General features: G+C 39.0%; 1 protein-coding gene across 1 annotated transcript in view; it reads left to right on the forward strand.

The window, feature by feature from the left end:
• PHEX (phosphate regulating endopeptidase X-linked) overlaps window positions 1–25,142 on the forward strand; it is a 94,791-nt gene that overhangs the window by 4,436 nt on the left and 65,213 nt on the right. Inside the window, exons 3-8 of the mRNA XM_063392943.1 lie at window positions 967–1,128; window positions 16,987–17,073; window positions 18,127–18,353; window positions 21,480–21,548; window positions 22,107–22,223; window positions 24,818–24,901. Coding sequence (XP_063249013.1) covers window positions 967–1,128; window positions 16,987–17,073; window positions 18,127–18,353; window positions 21,480–21,548; window positions 22,107–22,223; window positions 24,818–24,901 — 746 coding nt within the window. The remainder of the gene's footprint in view (window positions 1–966; window positions 1,129–16,986; window positions 17,074–18,126; window positions 18,354–21,479; window positions 21,549–22,106; window positions 22,224–24,817; window positions 24,902–25,142) is intronic.

Below are 25,142 nucleotides of genomic sequence, written 5' to 3' on the forward strand. Positions count from 1 at the left end.
AATTAAAATTCATGTTTTAATTTGGTCTAATACTAGTCTAACTAGGTTGACTCAAAGTTTCCCATAGGGATTATTTTTCTTTTTTTTTTTAAATAGGAAACAAAATGTTAAGTGACTAGACCTTCAGGTCTATTTTGTTGCCTCCTTTCCAGTTATCAGAAAACTAGCAAGTGAATTGTTAAGCACAGAGATGATTTTATACCAGATCTGGCATACACTTTATATGATTTTAAATTAAAAGAGGGTAGATTCAGATTAGTTATATGGAAGAGTATTTTCATGGTGAGGGTGGTGACACACTGGCACAGGTGGCTCAGAGGAGCTGCGGATCCCCCATTCTGGAGGTGTTCAAGGACAGGTTAGATGGGACTCTGAGCAACCTGGTCTAGTTGGCGATGTCCCTGCCTGTTGCAGAAGGTTGGGACCTTTAAGGGTTCCTTCCAACCCAAACAATTCTATGATTTTATGATTAGGTACTGAAAAGCTACTAAGTCTTGGGCTTGTCAGACTGATCTCTCACTTACCACTTGTCTTTCACTGACAATAGTACCTGGTAAGAAATCAGTCCCAAAATGGAGCTGAAAATACAATTCTCTTTTCCAGTGTATGGTAGATCAGAATTTGATTTGTTTTCTTGTGCAGTATTCAATTAGATGTAAACACTGCATAGTTACTGAAATGTTAATCACAATCTGCTTAATATATATCACTACTAAATTCCTCAGGCAATTAATTCTATCATGTCAACAATGGAGAGCCTGTCTTCAGGTGTCTAGCTCCAACAGCTTATATTCATGTAGTGCTAAGTTCAGTCGTCATTGCTGTATGGCATTCAAGAAGATTCATTGCAGATATTTTGTCTTGTTTGTTTGTTTCTCATTAATCATCATTTCTGGATTGTAGCCTTGTGTAATTCTCTATTAAAGAAAAAGTGTTCCACAAAATCAATGCAGTGTCTTTTTACAGCTGCTGGCATCCTGAGCAAGATAAATCAATCGGTAGATCCATGTGAGAACTTCTATCGATTTGCATGTGATGGCTGGATATATAATAACCCCATTCCTGAAGATATGTCCAACTATGGTGTTTATCCCTGGCTGCGACACAATGTGGACCTCAAACTAAAGGGTAAATAGACAATTTCTAAAAGTATTTGGTTGGCTTGTCACTGTAGCTTGTTAATTGGCTGCGTTTGAGATGACCAAAAATCTCCACAGTTCTCATCACTGCATAACATCCAACAGCCCGACTTGATGTTCTTTTAAGTATGTTTTTATTTTTTTAAATTGAAAATCGCATTGAGAGATACTGAATTTAATATAAACAAAATTTGGGGGGAAGAATAGAACTGCTGGGAATTGTGGAAATTCTACCAGTTAAGGATGAAAGGATGAAATGATACTGACTATACCAAAAGAAAAAGACAAGGGGATTTAACTCTTCCCCCCTTGCAGTAGATGGTTAGACCAGAGTGCAGGAGCACAGCACACTGGAATGTCCCAAAATCAATCATCAGTCCAGGGCAGCAGGCTGTCTCTAACAGTGGGCAACAGCAGGAAAATATAATAAGGCCAAAGCAGAGTGATATTTTCCAGTACACTCACCTAGCCCTCGGCAGAGGCAATTTTCAGGTTTCCGGAGATGGAGGATGTTTGGGTGTTGGGTTTCCTTCCCACTGCCATTCAGGCTGCCACTGAAGTACCTGAGCTATCATCAGTGAAACAGAAAGTTGCTTAAGAATGTTTCTGGAGGAAAAAATAGCCCCAGGGTGGGAATGTGTAGGAAGAAAGGTATTTTAATCTGCATGTGACTTGACTTTGGGCTATACTCTGCAGCGTGGCTACCTCACCAGGAAGCCCTGCAGACCAACTGAGGAGAAAGGGTGATGATTACTGTTAGGTAGGAAAATCTTGCCAGATTCTTATAGTCTTGGCTTCTTATAGTCTTTCTTGGCTAGAAGTGAGTCATTCAAGAAAAATGGACACATGGAAGATTTAATATTGTTAGTGGTGTGCTTGAGCTTTGCCCACCTTGAGTACATAATTGACCTATTAATTGACATAAGAGCCTGGCTTGAGCTCACCACAGAACAGAGTCAGTTTTAGGATTTAATGTTTAAATATAGCACTTACTTTTTGGATTTTGTGTAGGCAGCAAAGCCCTTCTCCAGTTGCTTTCTTCAGTCTTATTGTATTCAATTTTCACATCATTAAATATTTCAAAAGCTGCATTTGGGTTCAGAATATGAGTTTTGGTTTTCAGCATAGTATATGATCTCAAGACTTGCATTTAAAGTCTGCTGAAGACATCACAAGGAAAGGAAAAAAACACTGCCAGAGCCTGTTTTAAGTTATGCTTTTCATTCTAATTGTTCTGCTGCCAGAATTGAGCTGTATTAGATAACTGCACATCCTGCATGAACCATAGCCACAAAGAGGCCAGTCTTAATTGAATATAGAGTAGCAAGCTGTCACTGTCATCCTTAATTTCCTCTTTTTACAGGTCCTAATCAAGGGCATCACGCTAAGCCAGATTTTTATTGGGTTTTCTTTCTGCAGTCCCTTTAGAAGTTGCTAATACATAGCTAGAAAAAATGCAAGACAAAGAAAGAAACATCCAAGTGGGAAGTATTTGCTTAATGGAAACTCCATATCTGATAAAGAGAGTTTATACAAAAGTATTTAATAGGAGGCCCTTGGCATGGACAGGGTCAAAGATGTGAAATGCTGGTTAGTGTACAGGAGTGTTTTTAATATAACATTTGCCATCTCCTCCTTAACTTTTTACTTCATGAACTGTCAAAATATATTCTTTGTAATTAAAAAAAAAAGCAAAAAGGAAAGTGCTGGTAGCTGAAATAAGCATAGCTTCATCCTCTAGGTATATTTGTGTTTTCTCTTGAGTTATTTTCATATATTAGCTCAACAATGAGTTATTAATTTGTGTATGACCACAAGCTTGCTAGCAGAAGTTTTAGTGAGAGGAAGAACTCCTTCACAGAGAAACAGTTATAGGGCTGAATAGACCTTAGAAGCAAATTTCATCTCTCCTTTCTTAAGAACTCTTAGTAGAATTTCATCTCACATGGTAAATATCGCTTGACATTCAGTATTGTTTGACATTCAGTAGACTAAAAAGGCCTCAGTCTTTAAAGACCTGGTTATTATGCAAGTTCTATGCTCTGAAATACTTATCATATTAAAGAAAACTATTAATCTTAAAGTGATAACATGACTTGGCCAGAAAGACACATTTTTCATATTTGATTTTCTTTGATGGTATGATATAGATGGAAACATTTATTTAGGGTATATATTTTAAAATTTTGTTACTTAAATAAACTATCTGGACATCTAATCTGTTTTCTAGTCTCTGAATGTTCCTGAGCCTGCTCCTGTTCCTGAGAAAGGGATTTTGGGCAAAGACCTGTTACAGGGGTTGCACAAGTGTATTTTCAGTATTCTGGAAGCTTAATTTTTTTTCTTCAGGAGCAATTTCTGTGGAAGAAGATCTTCCAGTAGATAATGGGTAGCAAGTGTAAGAATCAATTTGATCTTACCAAAGAAATATAATTGTACCTGTGTAATGTAATGTACTGAGCCCTGCATTAGGTGTTAGTGGGTTTGAGAACAAAGCATTTTTTTCTGTTTCTTTTGTGTTTGATGTTTTGGTTTGTTTGCAGTTTCTTTATTTGGTGGTTTTTGTTTTGTTTGTGTTTTTGTTTCTCTTTGTGTGTGTTTTTTTGGGTTTTGTTTAGTTTTCTTTTTCTTTGTGTTCTTTTTTGGTGTGTTTTGGGGGTTTTTGGAGGTTTTTTGAAACTCACAAGTGCAAACAACTTTGTAGCTTCAAAAAAGGTTAGAACATTTTCTGTATCAGTGAAGGTTTTTGGTGCCTTAATAGGGAATTCCAAAGAGAGGAAATGGTTGTAGGTCAATGGAAAATAGCTAAGAACTACTGGGTGGTAGATTTTTTGTCTGCATATCTCTGGTTGATCAAAGGATCTGGGTTAGAACCATTAATTTTGGGGTTCTTCTAGATCTGCAAAATGTAATGTGATAGTTAAAAATACTTTTTTAAAGATTTGGGTTTATAATGGGGTAGGAATATATACATAATGCTCTCGTAATGCTAATGGGTTTCTCTAGCTGTCTTAAGATGCATTCAAGCTAAAATCCTATCATAGTTTCCCCTTTAATTTCTTTTCCATACATTGTTTGAGGGTCTCACTTGGGTTTATTTTTCTGCATTCAGAGGAATCCACAAACCACATGTGTAACTCACTTTGATCTCCTGGCTATACAAAATAAAAAAAGTTCTAGTCTGCAGAAAGCAGTGGTAGGTCTTCCCTTGGATGCCACCTTCAGCAGGATTTCAGGCGTCGTGGAGGAATGCAAAGAAGATAATTGTAGAGAGCCAAAAATATCTCAAAAGCAGAGGTTTGTGGTTTGGGTTATGACCCAAATCTAGGTAAGGGACATGTAATATTTAGGTTAAAATTTCTTATAGAACTGTTCCTTATAGAACTTTTCTGGAGAGGACTGAGATTATATGACTTCCTCCCCTTAACCATTCCTGGCTGGACCAGATTGCCCCTGACCTGAAGCCAGCCCTTCCTTTTCAGCTACACCACAGGCATGTGAAAAAATGCCTCACATTGGTTAAAAGCAAACACTCCTAGTGCCCAATAGGCCTCTGAGGAGGTCCTTGGAGTACTTCAAAATAGAAAGAATAATTTGGTTGTGTTGTATGAACAGAAGTGATCTCAAACTGCAAGAGCTTCAGCCTTATGTCAGGCCAAGATTGCAGTAACTCTATGAGTTACTAAATGTTTTTCCATTTACCATGAATTTCCTGCAAAGTTATTTGTGTTCCTGATGAATTTTTCCATTTTGATTTGTTGACCTCCATGAAGGTTTTAGGAGTGCTTTTGTCTTGCCACTGAAATGCAAGTGGCTTTTTGTGAAGAGTTCAGAGCTGGAAGTCTGAGGCACGTAATTCAGTGCTTATTACCTGTGGTGGATGTTGGTTGTGAACCCAGAAGCTTCTTTTCCTTTCTCTGAAGCCCGAAGTTCAATGGTATACAGCTGGCTTATTTTTTTCTTTCTGTGAGTGACCATGCAGGAAGCAATAAATTAAAATAAAAACAGCAAAACAAAACTCCACAAACATTCCTAAATCTCCGCAGTGAAAAGGAGCTGATTTAAATTATGTGAATCATTAGTGACCTATCTTCCAGACCTTTTAAATTTTATTTATGACTGCAGAAGCCAGTTTACAAATTAAGTCTCCATACTGTTCCTGGTCCAGTGAGACACCTACTTCAGGCTGATTTGCTGTGCTAAGCTTTGTAGTGTGGCTGTTTTCTGAATGTCAATCAGTTTAAAATGAGGAATTTCCAATGTGGTAAACAGAAAGAAGGCTTTTAGGAGGATATGGTGTGTGGGTTTCTGAAGAACATGAGACAGACAGCAAACAAAATATCTTGGCAGCATAGGCAATTTTTCCCAAGATAATCTGCAATGATTTCCTTTGGAAAATAAATTCTTTATAAGTAAAAGCAGAAAGTAAAAATAACTCTTTGGAAATGTATGCTGTTTGACTATAGGATATCCTTTCAGACTGATCCCAGGAACTGGTGCTGAGCAGTTGTTGTTGCTGTTGGGTGGTTGCTGTCCTGCAGAGAGGACCCTGTGCCACAGGGCTCTTTTAGGGCTGGGTTTTTTTCTCCCACCATTCAACTGGTGCTCAGCTGGGACCACTGGGATAGTTTGGATGTGTCCATGAAATCTGAAATGTAGCTGCTGACACTCATCCTCAGGTTTCTGTATTAGCTGACCTGTCTTTTGTGATTTGTTTCCTTCAAAGTTTGAGCTTTTTGAGAGCTGTCCCAAGTATGAGGAAGAATACCAGCAGGAATTAAAATAAAAGAGAATATTTATGTTTTTGCATCCAATATATTGCTGGGTAGCTACTCTTGAATAAAAAGAAAACAGTAAAAAGCAATAGCACTTCATGCTCTCTTGCTTGGTCTTTTCTGCAGTAAATGGATCTCTTTTCAATGGTACTGACACTTTTTTCCAGTGGTCCAGATCTTTCCTATACTGGCTTATTTATCTGAATGTAAGAAAAAACATATCAGGTAAATCTCTCCAGGCAAGAAGGTAGTAGCTTTTTGGTAAAATGAAATACCTAGGTCAAAAGTGGAGAAGCCAGGACTTTTTCCAGGCTTTGTGGCTGCTCAGAATGAAAATTGTGTTTGTAATGGGTGATTTTGGAAAACCATGAGTACAGAGAGGAGACAATTTTGGTTCCTTAATGAGGTTTAAAGGCAGCACAGTAACTGAGCCACAGGATTCCCCCAGTGTCTCCCTGGTTTGGAGACTAGAATGGCATCCTCCTCTGAGCCCTCAGTAGAACCAAAGCGGCACATCCTGCTCACTCCTGCTCCACATTTGGCTCCACATATTTCCCCTAAATCTACACTGAGCCTGCGGGTTGTAGGATATATATCATGCATACTTGTAGATACTAAATCTCAAAATTTTTGATGGCAGTGTTTGGGTGGGTAATTTTACAGAATGAGGATTGATAACTTGGAAGGCACAGCAACCCATGACATCTGATTCCCTTTTCTGACAAAAAAAATTCCCCAAGTACATACTGAAAGTATTTATTGTAATGAAGTAAATGTAATGCTATAATTTAGTATGGAGCTCCACCTATATTGTAACGATTGGGAAAATTGCAGTCTTCTGGTGTAAATGTGGTTTGAAATCTTTTGCCTAACATTATAATGATGTGTTATCCCCTAAAGCATTATACTGGGAGGCCAGAGGGGCAGGGCAAGGAAGAGGGCAATTCTACTCAGAAGAGTAAGATTTATTATTGAAATTGAATTTATGAACAGAGTCTCTCACCTCCTTATAAAACGATTTTTGGTTTGGTCTCAACTTGTGTACAGTTATGTTGACTTTTGGAGGGACTCACATGATGGGCTTATCTTTTGATGCAAATCCTCTGGTACAAACTCAGAGGATTTATGAAATGCTGAAACTGTAAACAAACAACATTTCCATTTTGGAAATGTGCTGTGTATTAGGGCACTGAACAGGATTAGGAAGCATTTATGTAAGCACAGCTGTGGGGATGCTATTTCCATGAGAATTTCCATATTGTTAAAATGGATGTTCAAGGAAAGAATTGAGGAATTTCTTTTAACGGGGCAAGTGGGAACCCTAGAATATCAGTATATTAGTTGGAATTGTTTGTCTAAATACAGAATCCTGTAATGAAATTGGTATTTGGGAATATATGTGTTTTATTTGGTTTATGTCCCTTGGGAACTAGAACCTATATGAATTGATTAATTACTAGATTTTCATGAATTCTTGTGGAAATACATATTCATATTAATTAATCATCATGAGTGCAAAATTAATTTACAATGGTTTAAATGTTTCACTGGAATATCAGAAGAATTAATAATGAGGGGTTGTTATTTTCAAGAGTAACTTCTCCGTCCATGGTGAGATGAATGCTGCCATCAGGAGATTGGCTGATGGACATTAATTGTATCAAATACAAAAGATAGTTTCCTGAATTGATAACTGGTGTCTTGATCATGATTAAATACCTTTAAAAAAACCCAACCAACCAAAACAAAACAAAACCCCCCAAACAAACCCCCCCAACAACAACCCACAAAAATAAAAATCTTCCCCCAAAACAATAATAAAAAAAACCAAACAAAGCAAGTTCACCCCCACCCCAACCAATCACCAACCCATCCTCTCCCATCAGTTCACAAAATAAAACAAGGGGAGGAGGGAGAAAGAGTTTGTCAAAACAAGGCAGGCCCAGATTATGGCATCAGCTCCACAAGGACCATTCTGAAGAAAGAACTCAGGAAGCTGCAGAATACACTGTTAGTTTTATTAAAGAAAACAAACAAACAAACTAGTTACTGGTTTGAAAACATGGAAATTTTTATATTTAATATCTAAGGCATATCTTTGACTATGTAAGCCAATACAAGGCCTTCCAAAAGAAGTGAGAATATTGACATCCATTGATGTCCTGGGTGGTTCTGCCTTCCAAAGAAATGAGAATATACAATACAGCAGGTATAGGGTAATCTGAAAGGAGTCCAGTGCTCTGCATTATTTCATACTCCTGTGTGAACAAGGGGTTTGCCATTATGAAATTTGCTTTGAGTGATTATTTCAAGCACTTACATACTCCAGCAAGATGATTCTGGTGATCTGATTATTAGCAATGGGGTACTGAGAGGAAAAAAGGTAAGAAAGCAATAGAAGGCTGGTTAAGAAGGAAATGCAAAAAAACATGAAAGTGGAAATAAAGTATGCTTTGAGAAAAGTTAAAAACTGCATTATAAGTACCAGGAAGGTGTCATGATTTGCTATTTTATTTTACTTTAGACACTCAAAGCAAAAAGCTTTAATTAGGCAAGGATAATTTTAAGCATATGGAGAACGAGTTCTTGCAAGCCTTTTATGCTAGTTTGTTACATACATATTTAGCAAACAGTAGACAAATCTGGACTATAATTCATCAGAAACTCAAAATAGGTGTTTATAAAATGCAATGAAATATATTTTGTACTGCATTAGGCTTGGACTGCTTCCCTGCTCTGAAACTGAGAATTGTTTACAGCCACCAATGCACTAAGAAAAGGAAGAAAAGCCTTAATGTCAGTAACAATTTAGCAATTATTTAATTTATTTATAGTGCAAGAAAATTTTTCATTGCTTTTTTGGTTTTTTTATTTGTGAGGGAATAAAAGTTTTGTCTTTAGACTGAGTATTTTCTTATTTTGGACTTCTGGGTACAAATTCGTATTTGAAAACCAATCATTTGCAGTTCACTTCTAATAAAGTGTCTGGTGGGGAAAAGGGCTCCAGACTGCACATGCCACACTGTGCCTAAGATACCTGAACTAGCAAGAAGCACTGCAGAGCAATTAGTAGAAATAGAAGTTTATAAAAAAGAAAAAAATAGGTTAGCTTATATTTTAGGGAAACCTAAATATGTTCACAGAACATATAGTTCACAGAAACCAAATATTGCTATCAATTGCCACTAGAGGAAAGAAGTAGTTTTGCACGTTTAAGTTCCCTATCAGGAAACCTCAGAAGAACTTGTGTTTTAAAGGCATAAAGGAATTTAATGAGGCCTTGAAATGATATATTTGAGGTTGGGTTGCACTGGTGTCACATGAGAACTGTGAGCAGGCATCTGCACATCCACTGAGATTTGTCTCTGGTATTTTCCAGGCAGGTGAGATCTTGCTTTGCTCTTCTTCCAGATGCAAAACAATTCTGAAATGGAAGCTGGGCAGGTGCATTCGTGTGGGAGTTTGACCTGTGCTATTAACCTGCTAAGAGGGGTAAAGCTGTACTGAAGCATTAAATGTTGTGGCCTATAGCAGATGTCCATGTCTTTTTCAGAAGAGTTCTCTGAGGGAACAGATTTAACTCTAAGAATAATCTTGGCTTGATGATACTTGTCTTGTTCCCAAGAAATATGTTCAGCTTGAAATATCAGTCGAGTCTGTCACTTCCTTCTAGAGCATACATACGTATATATACACGTATAATATTCTTCACTCTGCCCTCTAGACCCCATTCCAGTTATAGGAGTCCCTTTTCCAAACTGATGAGAATAAAAATATAAGTATCAGATTTTCTTCTTTGACTATTTTGTAACCCGGAATGTTGCAGTCTAATTAAATTCTCATTTTCATGCATCAAGACAGGAATGTTACCATTGGTTGAATGATCTCAGCAGTCTTGTGTATAATTTTATAAGCTGTGGATAGTGCTTTTATTTTGGGCTAGAACCTTGTGCCCCTTGTAGGCACAATGAAACCACTGCCACCTCTCCTTCATTTTGGACTCTGAAAAGGAGGAATTGGAAACCAGATACTCTAAATGAATGTCAGCTAGCCCCAAACCATTCTGAAATGATCACTCTTGGAATGCATGAACTCATGTTGCTTCAGACTGTACACTTGTCTAGCTGTGATGTCTGTAACAGCAGTGTGGTTTTAAAGTTTCTTGTGTGCCCTTTGGCATCCTGGCCAAATCTTTGCTCTGTGAACCACACTGACCTTGGCTTCTGGACTCCAGTGTGCTGAGAGTTCGAGGATATATATATATATATATATATATATATATATATATATATATATATATATATATATATATATATATATCATATACTTGATGCCTTTGTGCTGCAGTTGGAGTGCTGAACAACCCAGTGGAACAAGTGCAGTTGGATACTTGGGTTTGAGAGGTTACTTTTCAGGAACTCTTTTGTCATACCTTTTAAGCATGAAGAAAAGATAGGAATTAAGGGTTAGACATTCTTAAGGAGGACTAGATTAATCATAATTATCTTATAGTTCAGGGACCTCAGAGAATGACATTCTGCACACGTGTTGTGTGTTTGCTTCGATTTCTAAACTCCAACCAAGGTCTGAGAAGGTTTTTTTCTACATTTAAAAGGGAATTCCTCACAGAATGTCTTTAAAAGAACCTGCTGCTGGCATCAGAGAATTATCTGCAATTTTCCAAAAGATAACTTGGGCTTTGTTTTTTCACAGAGGTAGCACATAATAGTGCTAACTTAGTGAGGAAACAAGGGTTGTCACTGATAGCAGGAGATGGGAACAGCTCTTTTAATTATTCTTCTCATCAGTTAAGAAATTCAGTAGAGCACAGTGAGGTGAGGGTGACTAGCAGAGTCTTTATTGCTCAAGTATGGAAAGAGAAATTCTCAGTCACTGGGGATTTGCAAATAAACCTGCCGAACGTATAGGCCCTTGGGCTGCTTTCTGAATCTGATCCCAAAAAAATGCATTACAAACTGCTTACACTTTAGTAATGAGCATCATCTGGGCAATGCCAAGCAACTCCCACTGTCTCTGAAATTAAAGGGGCATTCACTGTCTCCAAAGGATCAAGCTCTTTGAGTGTGTGGATCAAGTTCAACAAGCTTTATGCTCATAAAGGAACGCTATTCCAATCACTAGGACTCTGAAATGAGGTAGATAAGGAGTAATCTGTGACTATTTTCATTTTCTGCAACAATGGATAATGGCTGTGTCTCCTTGGTCTGCCATGTCTAAGAGTGCTTTGAGATCTGTGCAGGAGTAACCACTGGATTATTTCCTAGGACCTGTTCTGTGTCACAGACAACCAATGCAGCTTAGTAATTTGCACTGGAGTAAAACATAACTGACTTTGGGTTAAAGTTTATCTCCCAAAAAAGCATGAAGTCTTGAAAATATTAAGGGGCAGAGAAGCCACTAGTTCCTCTGGTTTCAGGTTTCAGTGGTTAATTACTGTCACTGCTGAATTTGTCTTCATCATTCAACAGTTGTCTTTCTTTGTGCCTTTTTTCAATAGACCTCTATGGAACCAAGACCTCTCTGGCACCAAGCATTTTCTAAAGGTGTTTTAATATTGTGATCCCATCATCCTTTCACATCTCTTGTGAGAAAAATCACATTCCCTCACTGCATGCTTTTTTTGTCTCTCCCTTCTATTTCTCAAGCCACACTCTCCAAAGAAAAAACTCAATTTTTTTGATATTTTTCTGCTCTCTGTCCAACTGTCCAGCATTGTTTTTACAACTCAGACAGCCAAAGGGCAGGCTGTGTTCCAGCCTGTCTCACCAGCCTGTGTACACACTAAGATCATCTCCCCACTTTGATACTTCTCTGGTTTTGCAGTCCAAGACTCCCGTCTGTACTAGCATTGCCCTGGGAGTTCATGCTGAATTATTTGTCTGCTTCCAGCTTTTCACTCCTCCAGGGTTACAACTTTCCAGGAAACGGGATGACCCTTGGGGTTCTTGTATAATTTTTGTTTTGTTTACAGTCCAAGCATATTCTCTGGGGGATGTTTGCACATTGACTTGTTTTTCTTCAAGATAAAAAGCATGAAAATTTATTTCAGATCATTGTCAAATATCACTGTGCAAACACTTGAGCTTGCATTTTCCATGCAGAGCAAATTTTTGTAAAAGGACAAAAACTAATGGAAAAAATGCTACTGTCTTTACTAACACAATTATTTCTCTATATCTAGGCTTGTAAAGTGCAGAGAAAACTTTTATTTTTCTCACTAGAATAGGAAATAAGCCTCATGAATGACATAGTATTTCTCAGGATTTCAACACAACTATATATAGAAAACTGTCTGATACGATACAGTATACATACAATCTGATCAAGACACTGAAAAATTGAATCAGTATTTCAAATCTGAATAAATGGCATGCATGTTTCTTTGCTCTGCAAATCTTGCTTTACAATCCTTTTTCATGCAGTCCAAGCCAGAAGAAGGAAAGGTACGGGATTTCTTGGTGCCATAAATAAAATAAGGTGGTTGAAAACCAAAGTGAAGCTGTGCAAGACAGTGGGCTGGAAAATCAACAAGGGCTGGAAATGGAAAGTAAGATTAAAGGTAGAACTTAGCCACAAGACTATCCTTAGCAGCTTTAGAATAGTATGCAGTTGAATAAACACACATGCAAAGCTTACTTTGTAATGTGCCTTGCTCTCACTTTTAACAGCAGATGATTGCTATTTACGAGAGGGTAGTGAACCACAGGAAGCTGGCCTTTTTTAGCCCTCTTGCCCTGAAAAAGAACTATGTGAGGGCAATTCAATATAAACTCTCTTCCTGTCCCAGCTCCCCACCCCCAGCTGTGCCTTTTTTCCTTGACTGTGTATCTGAGCATCTCCAGTTCAGACAAGTGAACATCACTGCCAGCTAAGGAGTGTTGTTTTTTCTTTTTTGCTGGTGATGCTGAGTCTTTGTGTTTTATATGAGAGTCAGGAAGAGCAGTGATGCAAACCTGCCTGACCTGGGGTGACAGAAGTTCAAGAACCTTGGCTGTAATGAGAACTTCTGCACCCCCAACACCCTGGTAGAAGAAAGAGAATGATGAAGCCATTTGCAAACTCAGGAAGTTTAGGATGTTGTGAACACCTTTAGCCAGTTTCTGACTGTGCAAGTGGTAGCTGCTTAATGAGATGAGTTATGTTATTACAGAACTGAGGAATGCAATTGAAAATAGGTATTGACACTTGCCATAACTAAGTTTTATGTGAAGGGAAACATAAATCTTGCATTTGGGCATCTGTGCATATGGAAACATGAACAATGAGGTGCTGAGGTCAGTGACAGAGGCCAAGATATTTTTTTAGCCCAAAAGAGAATGACTTGGGAAATAATTTAAAAGTCAAGAAAGTGAAAGACGTAATTGAAAAATTTTAGCTGTTTTGCTAAAAAAGCCATTCAAACATATACTTGATATTTGGCTAAGGAAATGGGATCCAAACTGTAGGTTCAGCTGGCTTAAGCTATGCTGGTTCACTTTGTTTGTCCTGGTGATTTTTGGTAATGATATTCTGCTTTGCAGGCAGGCTAGTGGTATAACTCAGTAGCAGCGATAAAGTGTACTTTTTGGTTGATGTTAATAACAATTCTGTGCTTTTTCAGGTATCTGGAAATCATCTTAGATTGTGGTTTCTTTTTAACCTCTGCAGCCAGATTGCTATTCTATGTCTAGTGCTGTATCATTCAATTGAGAGCTGACAAAAGAGATATTATTTTAAGGGTGTCTTTTCAATATTGTTGGAGTGATGTGTATTTCCTAATTGGATCAAAACTATTTATTCCTAGCAATTCTTCTTTAGAGGTAAAAGTTTGGTGTCCTAAAATGGAAGATTTCTTTAAGGAATTAGAACTTTTAGTTTGAAACAAGAAAACAGAAAGCAAGAAAGCAAGCAAGACAGCTCCAAGAACAAGCTCAGTGTCCTTCTCAGTGCTGAGCCATTTTAGTCAAAATGTTGGTACCCCTGTTCTCCCTAACTAGGTCAAAGTTTAGGGAATCTGTGCTTAAGGAAAGCCTATCAGACTGAACTTCTCAGCTGAGAGCTGGAGCCTGGAAAGACAAAGTAAAAAACTAAATAGTAAATCTGTGGTATCTTATGAGGCGCAGCATTAACTGGTCTTTGGTGGTCTTTCTCTTCCTATCCCTTGAAAGACAACGTAGGTTTTGCTTACATTTTGGCATCAAAACAGAAAATATCTGAAGCTATAACAGTTTTTCAAAGTGGAAAGGCAATTCTCCCAGACAGCTATAGTTCAGGTGAATTTTTCAGAGGGCTGCATTTGCTCTCCGTGTGTCACTGGCTGGCATTTCCCTTACTGTAGATGAGAGCCTGAAATCCATGTCATGTGTCAGGAGGTGAAGCACTGCTCAGAGAGTGGGGAATGGCCCTGGGGCAGGTTTGTTCAGCCTGCAGAGTCCTGGGAGAGCAGAGACTGGGCTGCTGCCCTCCCAAAGGCTGCTCTGTGGAGAGCAGCGTGCATCGACCCACACAAACAGATAAGCTCTGTATGGAGTGGGTTTGTCAGAGCCTGGAGCTGCAGCCAGGCTACTCACAGGACCCAATATTGCTAATTTAAAGACAGCTTGAGGGGCCTACATTGATTTCAGTCACAGTAATGACTTTCTTTCCATGAATAAACAACCTCTAGACTAATTGATTACATATATCTTTGATCAGTATGCTGTGTTTCTTGCCTTTTCTTGCTATTCTTGCCTTCTCTTGCTATTCATCTTTAAGAACTTAAATATTCAAGGACATGTAAAATCTATATGTATTTGTGAATGAAATAAACAACAAATTTCTAACTCTCGTATTTGGATTTTATACTAGCTAATATGCAAATCATGTGGATATGAGCAATGCTCCAGGTTTGAGCTTCTAAATCTTTCTGAAAACTTGAGGTTAAGGCTGGGAAACCTCCATAGCCTAAAGACCATCCATGGATCACAGCCCCTATTTCAGTGTCCACAGGATTCAAGCATCTTATTAAGTCTTTCATGTTTGATCGTTGGATTTTATCAGAACTGAGAATTGTCTTCATAAAAGAATTCTGAGCAAGTTGGCAACACCTACCCGACCTCCCTCTCTGCAGTAGTGAGGTGGGATAGATGTCACATTAATGACATGCTTTGATGGGAAAACACCAGGTCTGATTTTAACACAATTTGATGCAGTTGTATCTCTAGAGCTGATTTTATTGGCTCCTATTATCTGTTTCTCTCTTGAGCTTTAGCCATTGGATTGTTTTAGCTTCAAAGTTTCATGGTTGTACAGCCTACTGGCAGAGACAGAAATTATTGGAATGGCTTTCATGGGAGGGTAGTTTTTCATCCTTAATTTTATGGAGGATTCCTTTATCATTTCTTTTAAAATGCCATTTAAAAATGTGAACAGGTCTGATTATGCTGCTTAGAATTGTGCACACTGAGCATATATATTGATGATTGGGATTCTATTGTATTTAACAAATTGGGAAATATTAGAGGATTTGAAACCAAAGCTATCCTCTTTGGGGGTATTTTTATGGAAAATCTTATTCCTAATTAAAAGGGAATAATCTCATTAAATTTCTTAAGGGTCTAAGCAAAAGAATTGGGCAATGGAGTTTTTGTTTGTCTGATTAAGGAGAAAAGGGATTGGAGGGAGAGAACGAGTGGCATTAGCTCATCACTATGGTATTCCTTGAGTAATAAAGTAATAACCAGTTTGAGGTCTGTGTTTTGGTCACCTGAGTGCTCACATGAGTTCAGGTGGGGAATATCTAAGAGGTGCAGCACAGCTGGTTCCTCAGGGTGCTATGGAAATTTTGGAAAATAAATGCCTTAAAGTCCTGCCTCAAGCAGTGAGCTCCTAATACTGAGACAAGCTGTGCAAACCCAGGCTGTCCTCAGCTGTGGAACTGAGCAGTCACACCCTCCTTTTGCCTCCCAGGAGAGGAGGCATTGCAGGGTGGACTCTGGCAAGCTGCTGGGAAGAACAGGGCTGGAGTGAGCAGCTGCCACGGTTTGCAGGAGGATGCTCCTTTTGGATGGCAGCACCACCACCTCTTCAGTCCTCTGCACGTCCCCAGCCAGTCCTGGCAGAGGAATGATGTTGCAGTGACCCTGACCCAGCTCTGTGGGGGCTGTTTGGTCTTGCCATGGCTGGTGTTATGGAGTCTCAGTGGTTCTCTGCATTCACAGGCCTCTGGCACTCTTGTGTGGCACCTTGTTCTCCCTTTTGTGTGGAGCATGCTTCTCAGCAGATTTGCACTGTGCTGCCTCTGCTCCTCTGAAACCCAGAGCCCTGGGCGGTACTTTGGTGCAGGGAAGGGACTCTTGAATTTTTGTAGGCTTTTTAGCTCTGGCTGAGCATGCAAGAGAAGGGACTTGATACCAGCAAAGCCACTCCTTCCAGTGGTCCCAGGAACAATAAGGTAAGGCTGTGCAGGACCTGCTTGGGTCTTGCAAAACCAGATGAGGTCCAACAGAGTTCGCCAGCCCTGTTCCTGTGCTGTGCTCAAGAGTTCTCTGCTTCTCTTGGCTGTGGAAGTGCTCGTGCTGTGCAGCACCTGAGCCGACAGATCTCTCTGAAGCTCATCTGCCTCTACATTTAGCTACAGCACATTTTTTCTGCAGCTGCATTGTGTCTGATTTACAGCTTTCCCCTGGGATCCTGTAACCTTCTCAGCCAGGTCCTGATTTCGTAATGCACCAGCACCAGAACCTGAGCCACTTGAAAAAATCCCTGACTCCCTGCTCCGTGTGTTGGTTCCCACCCTCACCCCATGACTGCCTGTCACCTCAGTTTGCTGGGGCTAGCTGGTTGTGAGGATGAGTGACAAGCTGCCTCTGTCATTTGCCTTTGCATCAATTGTCTTCAAAATAAATAAATAAATAAAAAATCCTTCTCTGTTGGGGATTGAAAAAGGTGCAATTATGTCTGTGCTACTGCTTAGGAAAGTACACATGGAGCCTCATACTTAATTAAACAAATGCTATGATTAAACCAAATTCTGAAACAGGCAAACTGTCTACATTTTCCAAAGTATTGAAAATAATTATTTGTTTTTGCAGCATTGCTAGAGAAACCCATCAGCAAAAGACGAGACAGTGAAGCTGTACAGAAGGCCAAGATCCTTTATGCATCCTGCATGAATGAAAGTAAGTGGATTGATTTGAGCAGGGCATAGGTACATTCCCTGCATTTATAAAGGCAGGGTTTTATCTCTCTGCTGAGCTCTGTGAAGCTCTGTGCAGATGCATGGATTTTGCTGATATGGATTCAACTGAATACAGAGGATTTTTTACACATCTGAAGCTGACTATTGAGACGGAGGTACACCCAGGCACAAGAAGTCAGTTTTAGAGAAACCTGTGCTTGTCAGCACTGTGAAGAGATATTTATCTGTGCAAAACGATGTTAAAGTGTGCCACAGGGTTGTGGGGTTAGTGCCTGGGGTTAGTAAATCAGAGGAATCCTCTGATGAAATTCTCATACTGATATTTTCAAGAGCCTGTTACTGATCACCTTCTACATTTCTCTAAATCTGTTTACTGAAAACACTACCCCAGGGTTGGGGATAGAGAGCCCTGGACTCTTTAGCTTTGGTATCTGCATATCAAACAAGTTAGCCACACTTGCAAAGTGCTTTTCCTCAGCTTGCAAAAGCTGCTTAAAGGTAATGTGCACTAATTTGGAACCAATCACGACTCTTAGGTAGCTGCACAGGAGAAAGAAGGCTTGGAAGTCCCCTTTGTCCTTCTGACTCTTTCAGGATTTATTTCCTACACTTTTCTCCCAACATGGCCATCTGAGTGCCAGCAGGTGAGACAGCCCGCTCTACAGCCTTGGTGCCTAGATGCTGCTCCTCTAGCTTTGACTATGATCAATAACCCCTCTCCCCAAAACCAGTGAGGTATCTATGCTAATTCCTAAGCAAGGAGTGGGGGTTTTTTAGGTTTTTTAAAATCTACTTCATTCCAGGCTTTACCTTTTTTGAAAGGCACTGACTTGGCTCTCTTATTCTTGATACAGATAAACAGGGTTGGACTTCCATGCTGCTGTGCTCACAAGCAGAGAAGAGGCTTTGAGTTTCAGCTATTGTGATTGCCTTGCCTGGAAATCAATCGATGCCAATAAATCTTTGTCTTGTGTGGCTGCTGCTGGACTTGAATTGTCTGGAACGTAATTGTTGTCACACTTTGACATTTCAGATAAAATTGAAAAAGCCGATGTGAAACCCCTGTTGAGTTTACTGAAGCATTCACCTTTCCGCTGGCCTGTGCTGGAATCCAGCCTCGGACCTGAAGGGCTGTGGTCAGAAAGGAGGTTCAGCTTAGTCCAAGCCTTGGCAACTCTCCGTGGCCAATACAGCAGCTCTGTCTTCATCCGTCTGTACGTGGCTGCTGATGACAAGCTCTCCAATCGCTACATCCTGAAGGTACGTGCAGCATTTCTAGTGGGTTACTTTGCATGGTGTTTTAGGGCCTCTTTTTTAAAAACACATTTACATACCAAATGTTTACGTTTGATTGTTGTTGTTATTATCTACTTGCTTACAGATGTATGTAGGTGCCAGTCATGGGAATGTAGAAGCCACTAGCAACCACATGCTACTGAAAAGTATTTCTGTAGAGGTTTTCTTCTTTCAAATGGAAAAAAAACATAACAATGTCCGGTAGAGCAATAGCCAGGGTCTATGTGCATGAGAATAAGAAGTCAATATCCAATTCTGTGTGCTGCTTATGACTCTTTGGTTTCATGAAGAATGATTTTGTCTTGTGAGGATGAAAAATGGTTCATCAGTAGTAGATATTTTGAACTTGAGAGGTTTTTCTTGAGGTGGAAGCACTTAATCTGGTGCTTATACAGCACCTTACAATACAGATTTATCCCAAGTGCTTTTAAACATGAAGTAAGAGAGTTTACCTTTTTCTTGAAATGCTATTGCTTTTAGACCAAAACATTACCAATTTGTTAACAGTGCATGGCATTACACAACAATTTTGTAAGAAAAAGACTCCAGAATTGTTGCCTCCCTGTAGTCTGCCAAAACTCCAGATAAAATTGTATAACTGTGGCAAGACTGAGTGCCTGGGCCAAATGCATTGTTGTTTAAAAATGAGTTCAGATGAGTAGCCAGAGCAGACACTCCCTCCATGGCTACAGGAAAATACTTCATGAAGGCAAGAGAGAAGGAACAGAAGGAAATAAGAAAGTTCTGATGGCATTCATCATAGCAAAAAAGGACCTATGATCCTTATTTTGCTAGCATCTTGGCTAGCTGTGGGAGTGTAGCTGAGAATACATTGTATTTATGGACTGTGGTGATCTGCAGTGGATGCCAGCTCTAAGTCAGTTCTTCCCTATCTTCCAGTCTTTTGACTGAGGCATTTAACTGACATAAAGTTGAAGGGTGACTTTTTCCCATCTCTAGAACATTTTCCTGGATAGCCAACAGCAGATTAACAGTATTAAAGATGTCATTCTGCTTTGATGCTGTTGAGATCCTGTCAGGTTTTTTCAGCTGGAGACTCACTTAAAAGAACTGAAGCAGAAAAATCAGGGAGATGTTTATTTGTGTATCTCCTGTCATAATATTTCAGTTCAAGTCACCTGGCAGCAAATGGCTGGGCAGGGACACCCTCACTGCTGGTCTCTTGGAAATGATTTATAACCAGCAGTACCTAGGGCCACCTAGGAATTTATTATCTAACTGAAGCACTACATGCCATGAATAACATATAATTATGTAGGGTATTCTGATGTTAATTTGATTAGGATTTTGATCTGCAGAATGCATCAGCCAGTGCACTACTTTGTCCATGTTTTAACAAATTCTCTGGGGTGTAGATGTACCACAGAGTATTTCAGTCTGCTTGTGAAAATGGCTTTATTGCAAAATTCTTTTTGTTCAACATTGCAAAATCATCAATGGGTCATAAAAGAAGTGGAAACTCCAAATAAAACTTTGTTCAGCATTCAATATTATCTTGATTTCTTTTCATGAGTGCTGCAGCAGTTGGTTAACTTCTTTTGTTTATTTCTCATATTTGTGCTCTCTTGGTTTAATGTACTGTCAAATCTAATTCTTAAGACCAGGGAATTTGAATGAATATTTAATGTAACAGTCACATAATTGAAATTCCCCAAATAACATGAAGTTAACTATTGCGAAAGACACATGTACAAAAAGCATAAGAGTGTATATTTTTTGCATCATTGTGCTGAGAAAAGAAAGTGATGCTGTTCTACAAAGAATGAGAGTTACACTGCACATCACAATTACTCCTTTTTGAAGATGGTTTGTTTTATTTTTTATGGTATATTTTAAAGGTTGTGAATATCAGCTAGTTGAGGAAAAGATTGCATTTATTTATTGACTTTAAATTCTAAGTTTTATTTATTTGTTACATGTAGAAAATGGGAAATATAATAATAATATAATAATATTTAGATTAAAAAAACTTAAATGAATTGTATGAATAAATACAATCTACTGTCACTAGACTTATCTTTTAAAAACAATTGCAGCATCAAACCAAAAATGTTTAGACTATCAAAGCAGATTCTGCTCCAATCAGTGTCTTATTCAGAGTTTGGAAGCTGGTTGATTGAAGTTTTCATCTTTGGTTTCCATAGCTTAACATAACTTGATCACTTTGAAAAGTTCTGGGAAATCTCAGTTGCCAGTAATTATTATAAAATCTATGCTGTGTACTGAGTTTTTTCTGGCTGGGAATTTGAAGCAGTATGCAAATATTCCCATGTAGATGTTTCACTCAAAACACTAAATGCAGATCTCAAACTTTCAGGCCTAATTCCAATACTAGGGTGAATGTAGACCAGAAAATCTGATCCATGTTTAGATGGAAAAGACAAGTGAAGGTTGAAATTCCATCTGGATTACCAGATACCTCTAGCTAAAGTACTGGGGACACAACAATATCTTGTGCATGCAATCCTGGATGGTCACTTCAGTTTCAGTTCATCTCTTCAAAAGACTGAGTACATCACCCAGTGCTGGTCTAGGGTGAAGCTCAAAAGTGTAACCTCAGTTTCAGTCAAAAAAAAATTAATGATGCCTCCCAGATAGACAGCAGCTCACATGCTCCAGCACCCAAGGGGCATTTGATGCATTCACTAGACTGGTGTGGTCCCAAGCTGACTCTCGTACCCCTGAAATAGGCACAGGATGGATGCATGGTCATCAGCACTGATGGTTTGATCCTGTAGACCCAGTCCTTTTGCATTTCCTACTCACTGATGTAGCTGTTTTAAACACCTAAATCACCCCTGAGATTCTTTTCTTTAGGTGACAGCTATTGCAGGGGTCATCTGAGGCTCCCCAGATAGCAGGAATGTGACTTAGTTAACATCTGTCTGCATAGCATAGTGTGTTCCTGTTGTTTTGAAATCCTGTCAAACTCATGGTGCAGTTTTAGATATTTGCACACAGCTACCATAATTGCCAGAAAAATATGAACCCTTCCAAAATTTCTTATCAGTTTATCTTCGAATCTGATGAATTTAGCTGTTAAATGTTACTTGGTGTTGGTTTTAACAGCTTGATCAAGCAAGCCTCTCTCTGGCATCTCGGGAGGATTACCTAGAAAATACCACAGAGGCCAAATCTGTAAGTACTGTCAGCTGGAAAATAGAGCCACCATTTCCCCCGTCATCTTTTTTCATTATTGGTTTTGTTTCCTTGAGCTCTTAACTGAGACAGGGTTGTGCTTTGTTTGGATTTGGGTTTTACAGGGTAGCAGAAAACACCCCTTCTATCAAAACACTCTTGCAAAGTTTCCTAAATGAAGCTTGCACTTGTATACAAGTACTTCTGTCCCATGATGGTTACTGTATTAGTTGGCCTAAAATACTGGTGTACATTTTTATACATTGTCTAATCCATTCGTAAGAGCTGAAAGTTGTCAGTCTAATCCAGAACTGTCACTTGCTTTTCCTAGATTTGTACTCCCCAAACCACAGCAGTTATCTCTGTCATGCATGGTATTTTTAGTGTTATTTCTCCTTTTTAGCTTGCTTGGCATTCCAGCTAAGGAAAGCACAACCTTGGTTCCTAAGGCATGAAAGTATTATACTCCTTCCTACAGCTGGGCATTTCTAGTCTACTGCTACAACTCTGCTCAAGACCAAATGCTGTTGTCATTTCAGTCTTTCTCTTTGTTTACAGTACCGAGATGCCTTTTTGCAGTTCATGGTTGATACAGCAGTGCTTCTGGGTGCAAACGCCTCCCGAGCTGAATCTGATATGAAATCAGTTCTAAAACTGGAAGTTAAAATAGCAGAGGTTGGTAATCTAATAAAATCCTTTATTGAAACGAAAAACCATTGTATCAACAGTGTTAGCAATAGGGATTTTAGAAGCAGAAGGGAAGGAGCAGATCCTGATGAAGAAAGGATGAATAATATTTCTCCCTTACTTAATTGTGTTGAGCTCCTGATGTGCACCTGTGTTGAGAATATATTACCCTGTTGTTTAAGAAGCAGTCTGGGCTGATTCTCTGTGGAACAGTCTAAAAGCAGTGCATGGTTGAGGTGGGATATTTGATCTTGGTGGTGAGAGCGTGGTGTTTACAGCAGTACTACCCTTAGCTCCTGAAGTGTTCTCATGGAGTAGTCTGGGAAAGTGGATGAAAAACTCATGAGTTTTAATTTAGGCGATCGACTGAATTTAGTGAAGCTAAGTGTATTTAAATCGGGTACTTGGTTCTGAAATTTACTTTGTTAAATTTTTGCTCCATCATGGAGTTTAATTTATGCTAGAGGATTATTGCAGGTTGAAGGAGTGTTTTTGCTTCTCTATATCTCTGTTTCAGTGTGGCTACTACAGAATTCCACTCGTGGGAGCCACAAGTTCATTATCATTTCAACCTCTACTAAAACTAGAGAGAAGGGTTAGCCTCAGTGTTGGGAAACCACCAAAAGTAAGGCTGCAGACGTGATGCTGGTTTGCAGAACTGCCAGCTGAGTGGAGTATTCCTTCATACTGGCAAGGAAAGAAGCTATCCCTGTGAAATGGTGGTCTCCTGTTAGCAGAGAAGCCTGTTGCACAGGGCAGGTGGTGCAGCAGATGTCTTTTATCTGGGTTCTGCTGTTGCAGTCTACAGGATGCTTCTTAATGGTGTGTTTGTGCAGAAGTGAGGGCCACCCACAATAGTGGCCAATCGGTGTTTCCATCTCTCTGCTGAAAGGGGTGAAATTTTGTCAAATGTCTAAGCCAAGCCAAATATTCATTTTCAGTTACTTAGCATGGATGGACTAATGCACAAATACTTCCTTGTGACCCAGCACACTTGAAAAACAGTAAATATTTCTTCTGTTTATCAGTGATGGCATAAGAAGATGTATCCTGAGCTCTGGTAGCTCTAATGCTTTGCTTAACAAGTGTCTTGCAGAGCATTAATCCACAAAGTATGTAAGTGAAGCTGCTATGTGAAATGGCATGGATCATGTAACAACCCTCACATCAGTAATACACATACTTATACAACAAGGCATGCTTGCTCACAGGTTCTTTTAGGAAAAATAGTCCTCCTAATATCTGTCCAGGTATTAGGCATGAGTCAATGGACATGGACTGTTGCATAAACCCTAAGAAACATAATGATTATATAAATATCTTGCTGTGATGGAAGTAGTCCTGTTTGTCACTGGAGATTTTACTGTATCCTGTGTTCCTCTGCATTTTTTCAAGTAAATATATGTAATGCAGAATGTCTATGCTTAGGAAGAGGCAGCAAGAATATTGAGGATATAGGAAGGAGTGGCATGCTTTGAGAGAGCTTGTTGGGGACAAGGAAGATTTTTATTAAGTTTGAATCACTGGAGCAAGAGGGAAAGTTTTGAGAGGAAGGGAGTAAATGGCTTCAAGAGGCGTTCAAAGATTTTTCAGATAAATGAAATTTGCAGAAAGGGAAAAGAAAGGGTTTTTTTTTCCTCTATGGCTTGAGCAATACTAAAACCATAAACACATACTGGAGAATTTTGATTGGAGAAGTGCCAGCTGTCTGGTTAGTCTGGCATCAATCTCTGTTCTTTAGACTGCCAAGCACACAGCCTGTTGTATAGGATTTACCTTACAGCAGGGCTGGAATTGCCATGGGAATTTTTGTTTCTCTTGAACACTGAGAAAATTTTGAGCGATATCTTGTACTTTGTTCATTTTATTGTTATGGACCATGGAGTCTCCATGTCCTTCTTGTCAGTTATAAAAGTACTTGCTTCATATTTAGGACTTCTTTTCCTGTATCCTTGGACACTGCAGAGGAACTTGAGATCTGGCTCCTCTGGTCACCCAGATGAGAGGCCTGGTTGGTGAATGCTTTATTCATGCCTGGCCTATATACTCAGGTTTCCTGCTATGGAAATCAGGATGATGGGGTGAAATGGGGAGAAACTTGTGTGTATCTGGCTGTTTCCCCAGGTGGAGTGAAGCCCTAGCAAGAACACATTCAAATCCAAGACATGAGATGCCCTTCCAGTTATGAAGATGCATCTATCTCAGATTTGACCTATTAAATCTGAAGTTGGCTTCTACTTGATAGGAAGAATGAATAAGTATTAAAAGTCAAGGTTTACTTTTATCTCTTATGAATTAACATGTCTTTCCTTAGCATAATCAGAGCTAAATCAGTCTAATAAGTCCAAAGAAGACATGCAGCTCATTAAATTTCCCAGTAATGAGTTAAACATAACAGGAATTATGTTCCATTTCTTCTAGTTAAATGCAATCCTCAGAAATGGAAGTTAATGCCATAAATGCTTGGAAAACAGGTGGTGAGATATTTCTGCACCAGGATTATGAAGGATGGTAATGATGTAAGAGTCCCTGCAAGATAAACCTTGTCTTGATGGTTTTGTGCATTTTTTTCTCTTCACCAGATCATGATTCCATACGAAAATCGAACAAGTGAGGTGATGTACAATAAAATGAACATATCGGAGCTTAGTGCCATGATTCCACAGGTTGGTTGGGGATAATTGAAGAATTATTCTTTTAATATCTGACCTGCATAATTAAAACTGTCTTTACTGTTCAGAGCAGCATGGTAAAGAAGTATCATTAGGAATGTGTGTGCTCATTTACAGTGTGTGTTCTTTTAAATACAGTTCCACCTTTAATGAGGATTGAAAACATATGTAATGACAAAGTGCAATAGTTTTAAAGTTTTTAATAATTAAAACACTGAAACCATTAGTTTTAAAG

The sequence above is a fragment of the Prinia subflava genome, chromosome 3 (assembly GCF_021018805.1).
Source record: "Prinia subflava isolate CZ2003 ecotype Zambia chromosome 3, Cam_Psub_1.2, whole genome shotgun sequence".
In the NCBI taxonomy this organism is placed as follows: Eukaryota; Metazoa; Chordata; class Aves; order Passeriformes; family Cisticolidae; genus Prinia; species Prinia subflava.